The sequence below is a fragment of the Dermacentor variabilis genome, chromosome 3, assembly GCF_050947875.1.
Source record: "Dermacentor variabilis isolate Ectoservices chromosome 3, ASM5094787v1, whole genome shotgun sequence".
NCBI lineage: Eukaryota > Metazoa > Arthropoda > Arachnida > Ixodida > Ixodidae > Dermacentor > Dermacentor variabilis.
This window is the reverse complement of record NC_134570.1, coordinates 214,709,821-214,722,559: the sequence shown is the minus strand read 5'-3', so window position 1 is coordinate 214,722,559 and position 12,739 is coordinate 214,709,821. Positions and strand designations below refer to the sequence as shown.

Below are 12,739 nucleotides of genomic sequence, written 5' to 3'. Positions count from 1 at the left end.
CCGTCATGTCATTCCACCTCTTGTCGTCCCTTATCGGCTGCGTCTACCCGTATCGGCACGTGCTCGCCCAAGCATCAGAACTCTACTGGGTTCGTGAGCCTCCTCCCCAGCTGAAAGGCAACTGCGTGACGACTCTTTCTGGGGAATTCAATGGGTCAAACGTAAGCGCTTTTGGTTATACTATGGCCCACCGCTCTCCTTTCCTGGACGTTCCTGCAAACTATCCGCTTTCCGCTCGGGGACACCTCACTCATCACGTACAGATTCAGAGGCTCTCCCAACGGCTTCACTAGGCCAAAATTTATCTTGAAGGCACAGCGACGCCACAAGCACAACCTTCGCGATGCATTCAGCGACCACTGCAACCATGATGCTATCAGCATTCGATATTTAACCACAATCAGCAGCAGGCCAGCCTTCCGATGTTCTGTGCTCACACTTTCCGCGGATGCATGGCCAACCAAAGTTTTGCAGCAGCCCCCCCCCCACCTCTGCCATGTGGTTTCTTCAGCCCGCGAAACGCTTCTACGTACAACATGAGTTACCAACATTTGCGCTATCGCCACGAAAGTTCCGAGCTGCCAGACGGTTTACTTTTGGAACTCCGACTTCTACAGGCCTGGGCATCTACGAGAACCTGCGGCAGGTCGCGATTTCGCACTACAGTACCACTGTGGCTGCGCCTCGCTCACAACTTACGCTGGCGGTGCTGCCTGGTACATCTCTCTGACTGCGTCAACCTGACATTGCCAACGACCTCATCTGCACAATTGACCTGGACTTACCAATGGACTACATTTCAATTGCGCTTCGAACTAGGGGGCGGGAGATGTAGCGGCGCGACTATCACCTCCAAAGAAGGCGAAGAAGATGGGCTCAGGTGCAGGTAGCGCGAGAACATGCTAGCGCGCTTCAGAGCAGCCGCGGTGTCGGTCGCTCCTGAGATTTTGTTGCACCATGGCTGGGCGGCATAAAGCGCTGCCATGGCACGGCTACCTTCATCGCGCAGCCTCCTACATATTGGTGAACCGGACGACCGAGCCCAGCCATGCCAGCGTCAACACATAAGAACAAAGATACTTGATAATGCCTTTTACAAGGAATGATTTATTCATGTTTTTTAATAAGCAGGAGGTATTTTCTTTCTTTATACAAGCGCATCTGCTGAACCCCAATTCTAGTTTCCGTGACACAAACTGGCTGGGGTTGAGAGAGCGTGCTCAGGGATATTTTCTTTGTGGCGACAGGTTTTGGTCGCCATTTCTCTATCCATCTTGTGGCAACACTAATCTTACAATCTACATAATAAACATAATTTCAGAGGTTATATATATATATATATATTGTAAGCACTATTAACGTACTTCGTCGTTTTCATTTGTACATAGCCTTCGTCATCTTCCCTGTTCTACTTCTGCGCGTGTGAGCTGGGGCGATGCCTTTTTTGGAATAAACAGCGCTGGACAACTTGATCGGTCTCGGTATTACTATACATATATATATATATATATATATATATATATATATATATATATATATATATATATATATTGACACGTGTACTTATCTTTATCGGGCGACCACGTTTCGCCGCTTAACAAATGTAATCACACAGCGAGGGACGCGCCTGCATGTATCCGACGTTTCTGGAAAGTTATCGATGCTTCTACCCGGCTGTCTGTTGTCGCCGAACCTTGTGTTATCTGATTTCATCGCGTGACGCGAATGGTGTAGAACTTTGTGGAAGGCACGCGGGTTCGAACGATTAGTCTGGAACATTCGCCGACTGCTGTATAAAAGCGGACGCGCTTGACCCGCTGATCAGATTTCCGACGATCGCCGACCGTGTTCGCCGCTATCGTTGTGCTAGAAGTGTAGCCTGTTTTATGGGCACAGGTTCGCCCAATAAAAGCTAGTTTTGTATTCCACCGTACTGCTTCTTCCTTCACCGTCACTACCACGTGACAATATATATATATATATATATATATATATATATATATATATATATATATATATATATATATATAGTTTTAGAAACGAAGGAGCACACTTACGAAAATTGCATCTTTAATGTTTTTAACGTTTCGGCCGTGGCACGGCCTTGGTCAGAATAAAAAGCCCGGTTTTTATTCTGACGAAGGCCGTGCCACGGCCGGAACGTTAAAAACATTAAAGATGCAATTTTCGTAAGTGTGCACCTTCGTTTCTAAAACTACCTATGCACTGGACCTACAGACTTCTCATTGAATTACATATTATATATATATATATATATATATATATATATATATATATATGTGTGTGTGTGTGTGTGTGTGTGTGTGTGTGTGTGTGTGTGTGTGTGTGTGTGTGTGTGTGTGTGTGTGTGTGTGTGTGTGTGTGTGTGCGCCAGACGCGCCTGTACGTATCGGAAGTTTCAGGAATGTTATCAATGCTTCCATCCGCTGTCTGTGACCGAACCTTCTGTAATCTGATCGCGTGTGTGCGCGACGCGAATAATGTAGAACTTTGTGGAAAGCACGCGGGTCCCAGCGGTTACTCTGGAACATTCGACGACTGTTCTATAAAAGCCGACGCGCTTGGCCCGCTGATCAGATTTTGACGATCGCCGACAGTGTTCGCCGTTTTTTTAAGTGTAGCTTGTTTTTGTAGGCACAGGGCCGCTATCTTGTACACGTTCGATTTCGCCTCGCGCGATTGTCCAGGCTGCGCAGATATCGCGGCCTAGGCCAATCTAGTCCAATCGCGTGAGGTGAAATCGAACTTCGGCTTTTCGAACGTGTACAATATGGCGGCCCAGGTTCACCCAATAACAGTTAGTTTCTTCTTTCACAGTATTGCTACTGTGTTCTTCATACGTCACTCCACGTGACAATATATATGTATGTGCGTGCGCTTATCTTACTCCTAAAGAAAACGGCATTTAAAGAGAATGGGCACTGAGACTGAAAATTCATTTATGTTCCAGCAAGCAGATTGTCCATATATTTGGACGCTCCATGACCGCAAGCAAAAAGGCTCATGAACGATGTGGGGGGTCATGAACTGCAGTTTGAGAAGCGCTGCTGTACGCAAACCTTAATAAATTTTCATTTACAGTCGATCCTGGATATATCGAACTCGAAGAGGATCGCGAAATAGTTCCGATATATCGATAATTCGAAACATAAAATATGCATGTCAAAAGCTTCTCTAACAACTCCGCACATCTCAAGGCAGTTTCCCGATGTCGTGACTAAAGGGAACTTACCGATCTGATAAAGCAGCGTGGCGACCTGCGCTTTCCAATAACAAACGGCCGCAGTTTGCATCACCCATCCATATTTGCAGCAAGCAAAATCGATACGCTCACTTTGCTGTTCTTTTCACCATGGTATGCAGTGCCCTTCAGATGCAGAGTCTTGTTTGGCAGCATTTGCCAAAACAGTGCAGTCTCATCTGCGTTGAATATTTGCGACGGCAAAAAGCCATCGGAAATATTTGGTCACTCTACGGACAACCACTTCACTATGTGACTTGTGCTAGTCGAGTCGCTTTCGCCCGAAAGGGTCTTTCCGACGATGTTGTAGCGACTCTTAAATCGCTGCTACCAACCAGTGCCACCAGTGAAGCTTCCTTTTCCGAAGGCCACAGCAAACCATTTGGCCTACTCCATGAGCATTGGGCCGTCAACAGGTACGTTCTTGGCACGTGTCTCCAAAAACCAGGCGTACAATGCCTTCTCGACCTTGTCAAAGGTTGGGACGCGCACACGACACGCTCCAGGGCGAATGGATGCACTGCCTTCAGCCTAACATCGGTTTTGTTCTTGAGGATCGTATTCAGGGTGTTGCGAGGAATTCCGAACGCCGCGGTGACCGACGACTTTTTCTCGCCAGCCTCCACCCGTCAAATGATGTCCGCCTTTGTTGAAAAATCCAAATTCTTGCATTTTTTCGCGGCCATGGCTCCGGAACACGTTAAGCGCAAAGAAAAACGCACTGCACCACACGAGTCTCAAGCCTCGTGAATAAAAGGAACAAAGCGAATCGAAAAACGTCCGCTCCGCGTCTCCGCACTACCACAAGCCCATGCTGCACTGACCTCATTTGTCTCGCAGCACCAGCGGTGTCAGCCAACCAAAACACAGGAAACGGGCACCGCAAGCAGTCAGTGTGGTTTCTCCCTCCCGCTTCCCTTTCACACCCAACCGCACTCCAAGTGCTCATCACGTGCCTTTTACCCGCACGCCCCTTTCTCACAGTGCGGAGCGGTGCGCGTGAAATCGCGGAACATCGCGAGAACTTTGTGAGGAGAAGCGCACTTGCGGGGGTGGCATGCGATGGGAGAAGCGCACTTGCAGGGGAAGGGTATGGTGGAAGAAGCGCACTTGCCGGGCGCAGCTCTGCACCGAGTTCGATACATCGATATGCCGGTGCACGGGAGTTCTATATACGCGAACAATAGTGCTATGCTTTTGCACGGGATTCCCAAGGGCATTTTTCAACTGTTCGATATAGGCAATAATTCGATATATCCGGGTTCGATACTGTATTACAACTGCATGCATATTGTGTAAAACAGTTTCTATCGGCGTTACAGGGCTCTGCGAAAAAGGTCGCAACTGCGCACAGATGGCCAGATATCACAACATTTTTAATCCGTGGCAACATAGTGCTACAAGCCATTTAGAAGCTGCATGGCCACACCAGCAAAACGTTGACTCAGGACGCAGTCGCTTGCTCATCGTCCTCCTCATCGCCATCCTCTTGGAGCGGCACCTTGTTCTTGGCCTCGTACATCTCGGCCACCTCCTCCGGCATCTCTGCATTGGCGTCCAGGTCTGCAAGACAGTGAGATTGCCTAGCTGTCATGGGTAGGTTCAATTAATCAAGAGTTCGACGGAAAGCCGTTTGGCGAGACGGAAACATGGTGGAATAAAATGAACACTTGAACACTTGACAAAATGTAAAAAGTAAAACAAAAATGATGAAAACTCGGTGTTTTGGAGCCTGCAGGGGTCCCTTGTTCACAGAGAACTGCAGTAATAATAGCTCTCACTTAAGTGCAGGTGTGGTGTATTGGCGAGATAATGCAATTAAAGAAAGCACAGTGAAAATGAAATGTACTCAACAGAAGACACCTCTCCCTGACAGCGCCCTGTTGCTTTGCCATTTTCTTGGTCCAGCAGGAGTGTTCCACGTTGTTAACGCAAGTCCTTGAAAGTGTCGTGGGAGGCCTGTGTAAATTTTGCAGCCTGTGCATTTAAAAACAAAACAGCAATGCGGTATTCTCCATTCAGAGTTGGTGGCGTTGGAAGACAATGGTGTTAAGAAACAGCCGACAGTTTTATTCCAAACTGGGTCACTCTGTGGTTAGATCATTGTGATGGCATTGTTGAATGCATGCCTGTAATGAACCAACTACATGAAATGAAACAAACGCTCGCAAAAAATTTCTAAAAATATAGTAAAAGGACGAAAACGTGACATTTTTGGGGCCCTCGTTCATAAGTAACAGCAAACGCAATGACTCTCGCTTATGTATATTGGTAAGGTGCAAAGCGCTTGTATAGAGATGTTGGCCAGGTTACCACACGTCCTGCTTATTACGTGGCACGTTGACCGAATATGCAGTGATTCAAGTAGTAAAAACGTCGGCGATAGTTTCTCAGTGGCAATAACGCCAGCCGAGTACCAGTCTATTGAATTACCTGGGGACGTATTCTCGTACGGTCGCTTTCGGCGATATCACTTTCAATGCTTGCGTATTGGCTAGTTGAGCAATAAATACGTTGCGATAGTATCGCCGAAAGTGGCTGTCCGAGAATACATCCCCTGTCTTCTCATGAAGTTGAGATAATGCGTGAGAAACAAAGTTGCATTTGGTGACGTCGTATTCGAGCTGCTTAGGCACCTTTTGGTAAGCCACATCACATTTTTTGCACGGGTTTCCATACACGACGCTAGAGTAGTTGAACCTCTTCGAGTGGATCCTTCCCATGTACCAGTTGGCCACCTAAGTTGCTGGAAGGAATGTGTGCCACCCAGACATTATAATCACTCTGGCCAATGTCTACCTCATGCCGCGTGCGTACGGGCTGGCAGCCGCTGGACGGACGAGCGCTGAGACACAATGTTTTCACTCTCCACGCAATGAGAGTCACATGCCAGGTCTTTCCGCACCCATATCAACGCTGATTTGCGCGCAGTAGGACTCGAGCGGAGACAGAACGCACGGCGTTCGAATAGTGATCGAGCGCTGGTGTCCTTCGGGGTGTGTGGACAAAATCGAGGTGTTCGCCCATTGTCGCCACTGCACACAGTGTTCTGCGGAGCGTGCCGCACAGCACGCTCCGACGCGTTGCGAGGCTGCTGCAGCCATGTGCTTCACCTCTTCAGTGCGCTCTTTGCGAGCAGGCGCCGGCATATCGATGAGTCGTGTGGCAGCCTGCTACATCGAGGCTACGAAAGCGCCCGCGCGCAGTCAATGCGCACACCTGCTACGCAGCTGCAACTCTATGCAGCTGCACACGACACCTCGAGCGATAGGACGCCACGAAAGTGCCTCCTTTCGAAGCCGTCTGCAAGCGTGGCCGAGCTTGTAACTTGCTCGACTCGCGTGCAGGGTACTCGGGTTCGATTCCGGCAGGAACTTGCGATTTCGTACTTTCTCACGGTAGACAATAACTGTTACGGTCATCGCCAACGGCTATTGGTGTGAGCGCATAACAGCTCACGCTGTGAGAGCGTCTAAAGCAGCACCAATACATTGTCAAAGGCAACTGCTTCCCAACACATTAACCGAACACCACGAGAAGACAGGCCATTCCATAAACTGGGGGACTCGCCGTCCGTTATCGCCACTGAGAAACTGTTACTTGAGTAATGGCAAAGCACGACAGATGGGAAAAGCACCCCTGACAAGCGCTACTGAAAGCTGTATAACGGCTAAAACACATTGGCGAGCCATTGGTTAGAATCCATGATAGAGTATAAGCACGACAAAATGAGGCCGTAGAAAGGAACAGATACACAGAGACAGCGCTTGTCAGAGGCGCTTTTCTGTGTATTCGTTTCTTTCTACGTCCTTGTTCTGTCGCGCTTATACACTCTATCATGTAGCGCTGGATTATGTAGCGGCTGTGGCTTTACTGACACAGTTGTCAGCAGAGTATTTCCTGTCTGTCGCGCTTCCCCGCACTCAAACATATGCATTGCCGACTTGCCCCCAAAAAAGCCGCTCTCCTGCAGAAGCTGCATTACCAGAATCACTGCTAATTCAGACACGATAAACCGGACACATGGTTGCCAGCCCAACATCTACGCACGCACTCTGCGCCATCTCACCCATGCTTAGCCGAGAGCCACGCGCGTTAAGCTGTTCCTTATAAACCCCGAAATGTTACGTTTTCGTCCTTTTATTGCATATCTCACATTTTTTTGGCGAGTTCTTGTTTTGTTTCACCTAGTGGACATGCATTCCATATCGCGATCAAACGTTCCAACTACACGATGGCAGAGTCAGGAATAAAACTGTTTCGTAACAGCGGTTTCATAACGTCCTCGTTTTTCATCGCAACCAACTCTAAATGGAGAGTACCCCAATAGCTACTTCGTTTTGAAACTCAGAGGCTACACATTTGGCATGGGCATCCGACGACATCTTGAACGACATCCCAGTAAATGGCTAAGCAACAAAGAAGAAGCGCCTTTTTTTGAACCGAGCTCATTTTCCGTGTGATTATCTTGGTTACATCGATGAGGTCGGTCAACTCAATGGCCTCTGCAAAAAAGGCCGCAGTTGCACAGAGTCAGCCTGAGAACCTGGCATATTCTGCTGCGTTCTGGCCTAGCACATTTCTGGCAATGCAGCAAACACGACCAGACCATTAACAAAATTTTGCCATGCCAGTTCCTTAGGTGCAGAGCTCCGCAACTTGATGCAAGAGGCATGCGCGGAATTTCATGTGGAGTTTGAGAACTGACATTATAAAGCACTCTGATGCAAATCATGCTTTAAAGAATGGCGTAGCAGCGTTTGAGATGACGATGTCAACAAAACCACACATGTATTTTTAAGCTATTCTGCACTACGCGACGTCGGCTAGAGAAAGCAAACGGTAGCACCGCCTTCTGACTCAAGTACTCGCCGCGCTTCAGTAACCTTAATTCCTCGGCAATTGTAAAGCTAAAAATATCCCAATCAGGCACTCTTTGGCTCTAATCAAATACTCTGGTGGCACCGACGAAACATCGTGCCCCTCAGTTGCCGTCATTAATTGTTCTCAATTCGCGTTTCCTTGGTGAAGGTACGGTGGTTCCAGCAAAGTTCCAGCAAACAGAAGGGGAGCGCACAATGCCAACGCAGGATTCAGTTTTAATTCGACAGGTAGTCTCATAGATTGGGGCCGCGCATACGCAAAAAAAAACAAGAAAAGGAATAAAATTAAAAGCACATGTACAGAGGTATCATGAGTGAGTTAGGAACCGTCGGTTTACTGACGCACAGTTATGAGCCCAGTTTTTAGATATGGATAGTGCCGTCATGCCAAGCCATACACTGTAGCAGTTACGCCGTTTTCTCACCTAGACGACAACACATGTGGCGCGGCAATGCATGGACAACACCGGCTCAGCGATGCAACGTGTCTTACGTGCGGGGTCGTACTGTATACGCATCAGGTAAAGCCCACAAGCAGGCACAACGGTGACGCTGCCGGGCCAGCTGTTCTTGCTCGGCTTCTCCAGGAGGCAGCGCACCACCGAAAGGGGATCATCGCCCAGTTTATCTGGTAGGCCCGCGTGCAGTGCCATGCTCACCATGCGACGCACCTGCACAGTGACAAATGAGCCCAACCTGCAGCTTTCCACTACTGGGCGGGCGAATATCCCAAGTTTTGAATGTGAATCGAATACTACACACTAACTACCCGTAGTCAAAAATGAACATTTCGGTATCTTGTAATATTTGAAACTAACTAAATACATCGTAACAATCGAATATTTGTATGTTCAGTGTTCTCCGTCTGCTAAACAAGGTATCAGAAATTATTAGAGCGTAAACAAATTTTAAATTCCCGGGCTAAAAGCTATATTTAGGGCTAAAAGCAACGCAAAAGGCTTTGCTGTGGCCCAAAAGACCTTACAAGGTAGTAGCATTTACAAAACGCAATCACTTCAAAAACCGTCTTCTGCCTTTGCAGGTTGGTTGTACTCAGCATAAACCAAGATTCGACGACCAGCAGCCCAGTGATATCAAGCCCTACGTCATCACCGGACGCCTACAAAAGAGCTGCCATCGGGAACTGCTTCACACATGCTCAGCAGCAGTGGCACCTCTTGGTTTCATCGGCGAGCATCTAAAAGAAAAACCGCCTTCCGCCTTTGCAGGTTTGTGCTGTATTTTCCTTGTTTTAAATGCAGCATATTGTACGGTTGCCACTGCTGCTGAGCCACACTAATGGCTGATGCATGTATTACTTGTCACGAGTGCATCGCAAGGGATAAACCTTATTTGACTTGCTGTGACTGCAATTACAACTGCCATGCCGGTGCGTGCTCTGGAGTGACAGAGAGCAATTACAAAAGGAAAAGTGAGCAAGCGAAAAGCTTATAGAAATGTGCAACATGTATAACCACGAAAAGCGGCATCAATCAAAACACTGCAATAGAAGGCTCAGAGCCTCAGGGATATCTTGCAAAAGACATAACGGAGATAAACTGAAAGCTTTCCGAGCTACTGAAGATCAAAGCCAAAGTTGACGCTCTTGAGGGAATGGTCGACGTTGTGAACATTGAAAAATCAGTGCGCGAAATGTCAAAAAAGTATGATGAAGTACTAAGCATATGACATATCGGGCTTGAGAAAATGGCTTGAAAAACTTGAGGTGGAAGCCAAAGAACATGAGATAAGCAAGCTTAGTGAGCTCTATCAGTATACTCGAAGATTAAGCGTGGAAGTACATGGAATTCATAAGCAAATGAACGAAAACCTTCTCAATAAACTAAACGAACTGGCTGAACACCTCGAGCTTCCACAGCGCTTGGCAGCAGATATCGAAACCGTTCACCGACTTCTTGCTAAAGAAGACTCTGATAAACCGGCCGCCGTATTGATGCACTTTTCATCCCGCCTAAATCGAGGTACTTGACTTAGTAGGAAAAGAGACCTGAGGAAACTAGAATCAAAGGTTTACTTCAACGAAAATCTAACTGTCCAGAACAAAAAAACTGTTTTGGGAAATGAAATCAAAGGCACGTGAAATGAATTATCAGTTCTCGTAGATCAAACACGGCAAGATGTTCGTGCGGTGTAGCTCAAAAGACCTGGTTATAAAAATAACAGTGGAAGATCAGGACAAGATACGATAAGATATTTGACGGTCTTCGCCTATCGCTGTTACGATGCACTAATTTATGGCGACATGTCATCAAACATGTGGCTATTATGATGCGACTTCTTTCCGACACCTAAAAGTTTCGCAAGATGGAAGGCAGCTTTCCTTGCTTCATCTTAATGTGCGCAGTTTAACAAATAAAACTGAGTCAATTGATACATTGCTGGATGACCTGAATCATCAGTTTGAATTTTTGTTTCACTGAAACGTGGCTTTCTGATAAATCCGCTAATGTGCATTTTCCTGAGTATACGTGTGCTTCTGTGTCACGAAGTGGCAACCATTGCAATGTATGTGCAAAATAATCTTCAGTTTGAAGTAATATCTGAATACTCGCTTGTACATCGTCACTATGAAAGCTTCCTAATAAAATGCACCAATTCAATGATACTTGTACTTTACAGGCCTCCTTCTGACAATGTTAATGCGTTCCTTGCATACCTTGAACAGATTTCGCATTACCTGCTATGTGTAGGCCTCCCCATCATTGTTACCGGCGACTTTAACATCAACTTACTCTCAGAGGACAACAATAAGCAACGTCTTATTGACACATTTTATTATTTTGCTTGCCAAAGTGTCATTGTCATTTATATACCTACTAGCGTGACCAACAAATGTGAAACTTTGCTTGACCTGTGCTTTACAAATTACCCTGTTGCTCAATCAGATGTTGGTGTATTAATATCAGGTACAAGGGATCATTTGCCCATTTTTATGTTTTTTTACGCCGTACTGCTCCCATCATAACCGCTTCAAAGACCATTATCCTACCTTGTATCGAAAAATAATAGGAGACAAAATTGCATTTTTTCGGCAGCTTGTTGAGGAAGCGAACTGGAGCACTGTACTACAAGGGACTGACCCTGTCGTGGCATATGTTACCTTTTATCGGCAGCTTGTTGAGGAAACGAATTGGAGCACTGTACTACAAGAGACTGACCCTGTCGTGGCATATGTTACCTTTATAGAAAATTTCAAAGGATTTTATGACTTAGCATTTCCTCTTGTTGAATTTAAGAAGCATAAGAAGTCCAGAAAACGGTGGATTGACGCCTCCCTTATGAAGGGCATAAGAGAATGTGATAAGCTGTTTGCCTTGTTCTTAAAAACAAAGAACATTCCTTATTTCCAGCAATATAAGAAGCTCAGGAATAACCTAAATTCTGATCTAAGCGAACTCGAGCCATTTACTATGAAAACAAGTTTAAAAATGTTTGCAATAATTCTAGAAAAATTTGGAGATGTGTAAAAAGCCTCACGTCGGCAGAAACGACCAATGATATTTCAGAACTCACGATACAGGGGACGCATAAATAAGGTACAGCACTTGTCGACAAATTTAATGAACATTTTTAAAGGCCGGGATATCTGAGAACCCCGACACAAGCAACACTGATTGCATTGTGCTGCGTCGTCGATATTCCTCACTCCCGCTATTGAATTAGGGATTTATGACCACCTGCAGAAAATAAATAAAGATAGTGCATGTGGCATCGACGAAATGAAGCCTCAGCCTATAATAGCGATTTCTCATATGATTGTTTGGCCACTCTCTCACATTTTCAACATAATTCTTTGCACCAGAACGCTTTCTGATAAACTAAATATCGCAAGGGTGACAGCAATTTTCAAAGGAGGCAACAAAGGCGACCTTGGCAATTACCGGCCAATTTCGGTCTTGCTGATATTCTCAAAAGTTTTTCAACAGGCCATTTATTCTAGGTTTTCTAAGTTTTTTCAACAAGCCAACATAATAACAAAGCAGCAGTATGGCTTTCAAGAAAAAAATCTACTGAAGCAGCCCTATTGGAAACGAAAGATAAAATTATTGCCAACTTTCAGCACAAACTGTTCACTTTAGGCTTGTTCCTTGATTTCCGTAAAGCATTTGACTCGGTAAAGCATGACATCTTATTAGACAAACTGTATAAACATGGAATTAGAGGAGTAGCTTTAGATCTGGCTAAAAGCTACCTTAAAAAATGCGTTCAATACAATGCCATTAATAACTTCATATCTAGGATGGGGCATATAACATGCTGCGTACTTCAGGGATCAATTCTTGGGCCGCTTCTTTTTCTTATTTATGTAAATGATATCGTAAATGTACCACACACGCCACATTTAACATTATATGCAGACAACACCAACGCTGTCTTTTCCGACATGGAATTGAAACCATTACATGCTCAGGCTTACAATTGGCTGCAGGAACTGTCAAAATGGCTTAAAATTAACAGTTCAGAATTAAACATCAAAAATCGAAGCATGTTATATTTAGACCTTGTAATAAGCCAGCTCCTAACGACAACTTTCTTCATTTTCGTAATCAAGTAATCGACCAAGTTATATCAT

At 45.8% G+C, this 12,739-nt stretch overlaps 1 protein-coding gene across 3 annotated transcripts in view; it reads right to left on the bottom strand.

Annotated features, from left to right (window-relative positions):
- Nucleotides 1-4,617: 4,617 nt before the first annotated feature.
- LOC142576634 (tRNA pseudouridine synthase-like 1) overlaps nucleotides 4,618-12,739 on the bottom strand; it is an 87,356-nt gene continuing 79,234 nt past the window's right edge. For 2 of the 3 annotated variants that reach the window (XM_075686844.1, XM_075686845.1), the window contains exons 6-8: nucleotides 8,639-8,816; nucleotides 5,117-5,221; nucleotides 4,618-4,825 (exon numbers count right to left, since the gene is read on the bottom strand). In XM_075686844.1, the coding sequence (XP_075542959.1) occupies nucleotides 4,707-4,825; nucleotides 5,117-5,221; nucleotides 8,639-8,816 (402 nt within the window). In that variant the 3' untranslated portion in view covers nucleotides 4,618-4,706. The remainder of the gene's footprint in view (nucleotides 4,826-5,116; nucleotides 5,222-8,638; nucleotides 8,817-12,739) is intronic. The other variant, XM_075686846.1, reaches the window with a different exon arrangement.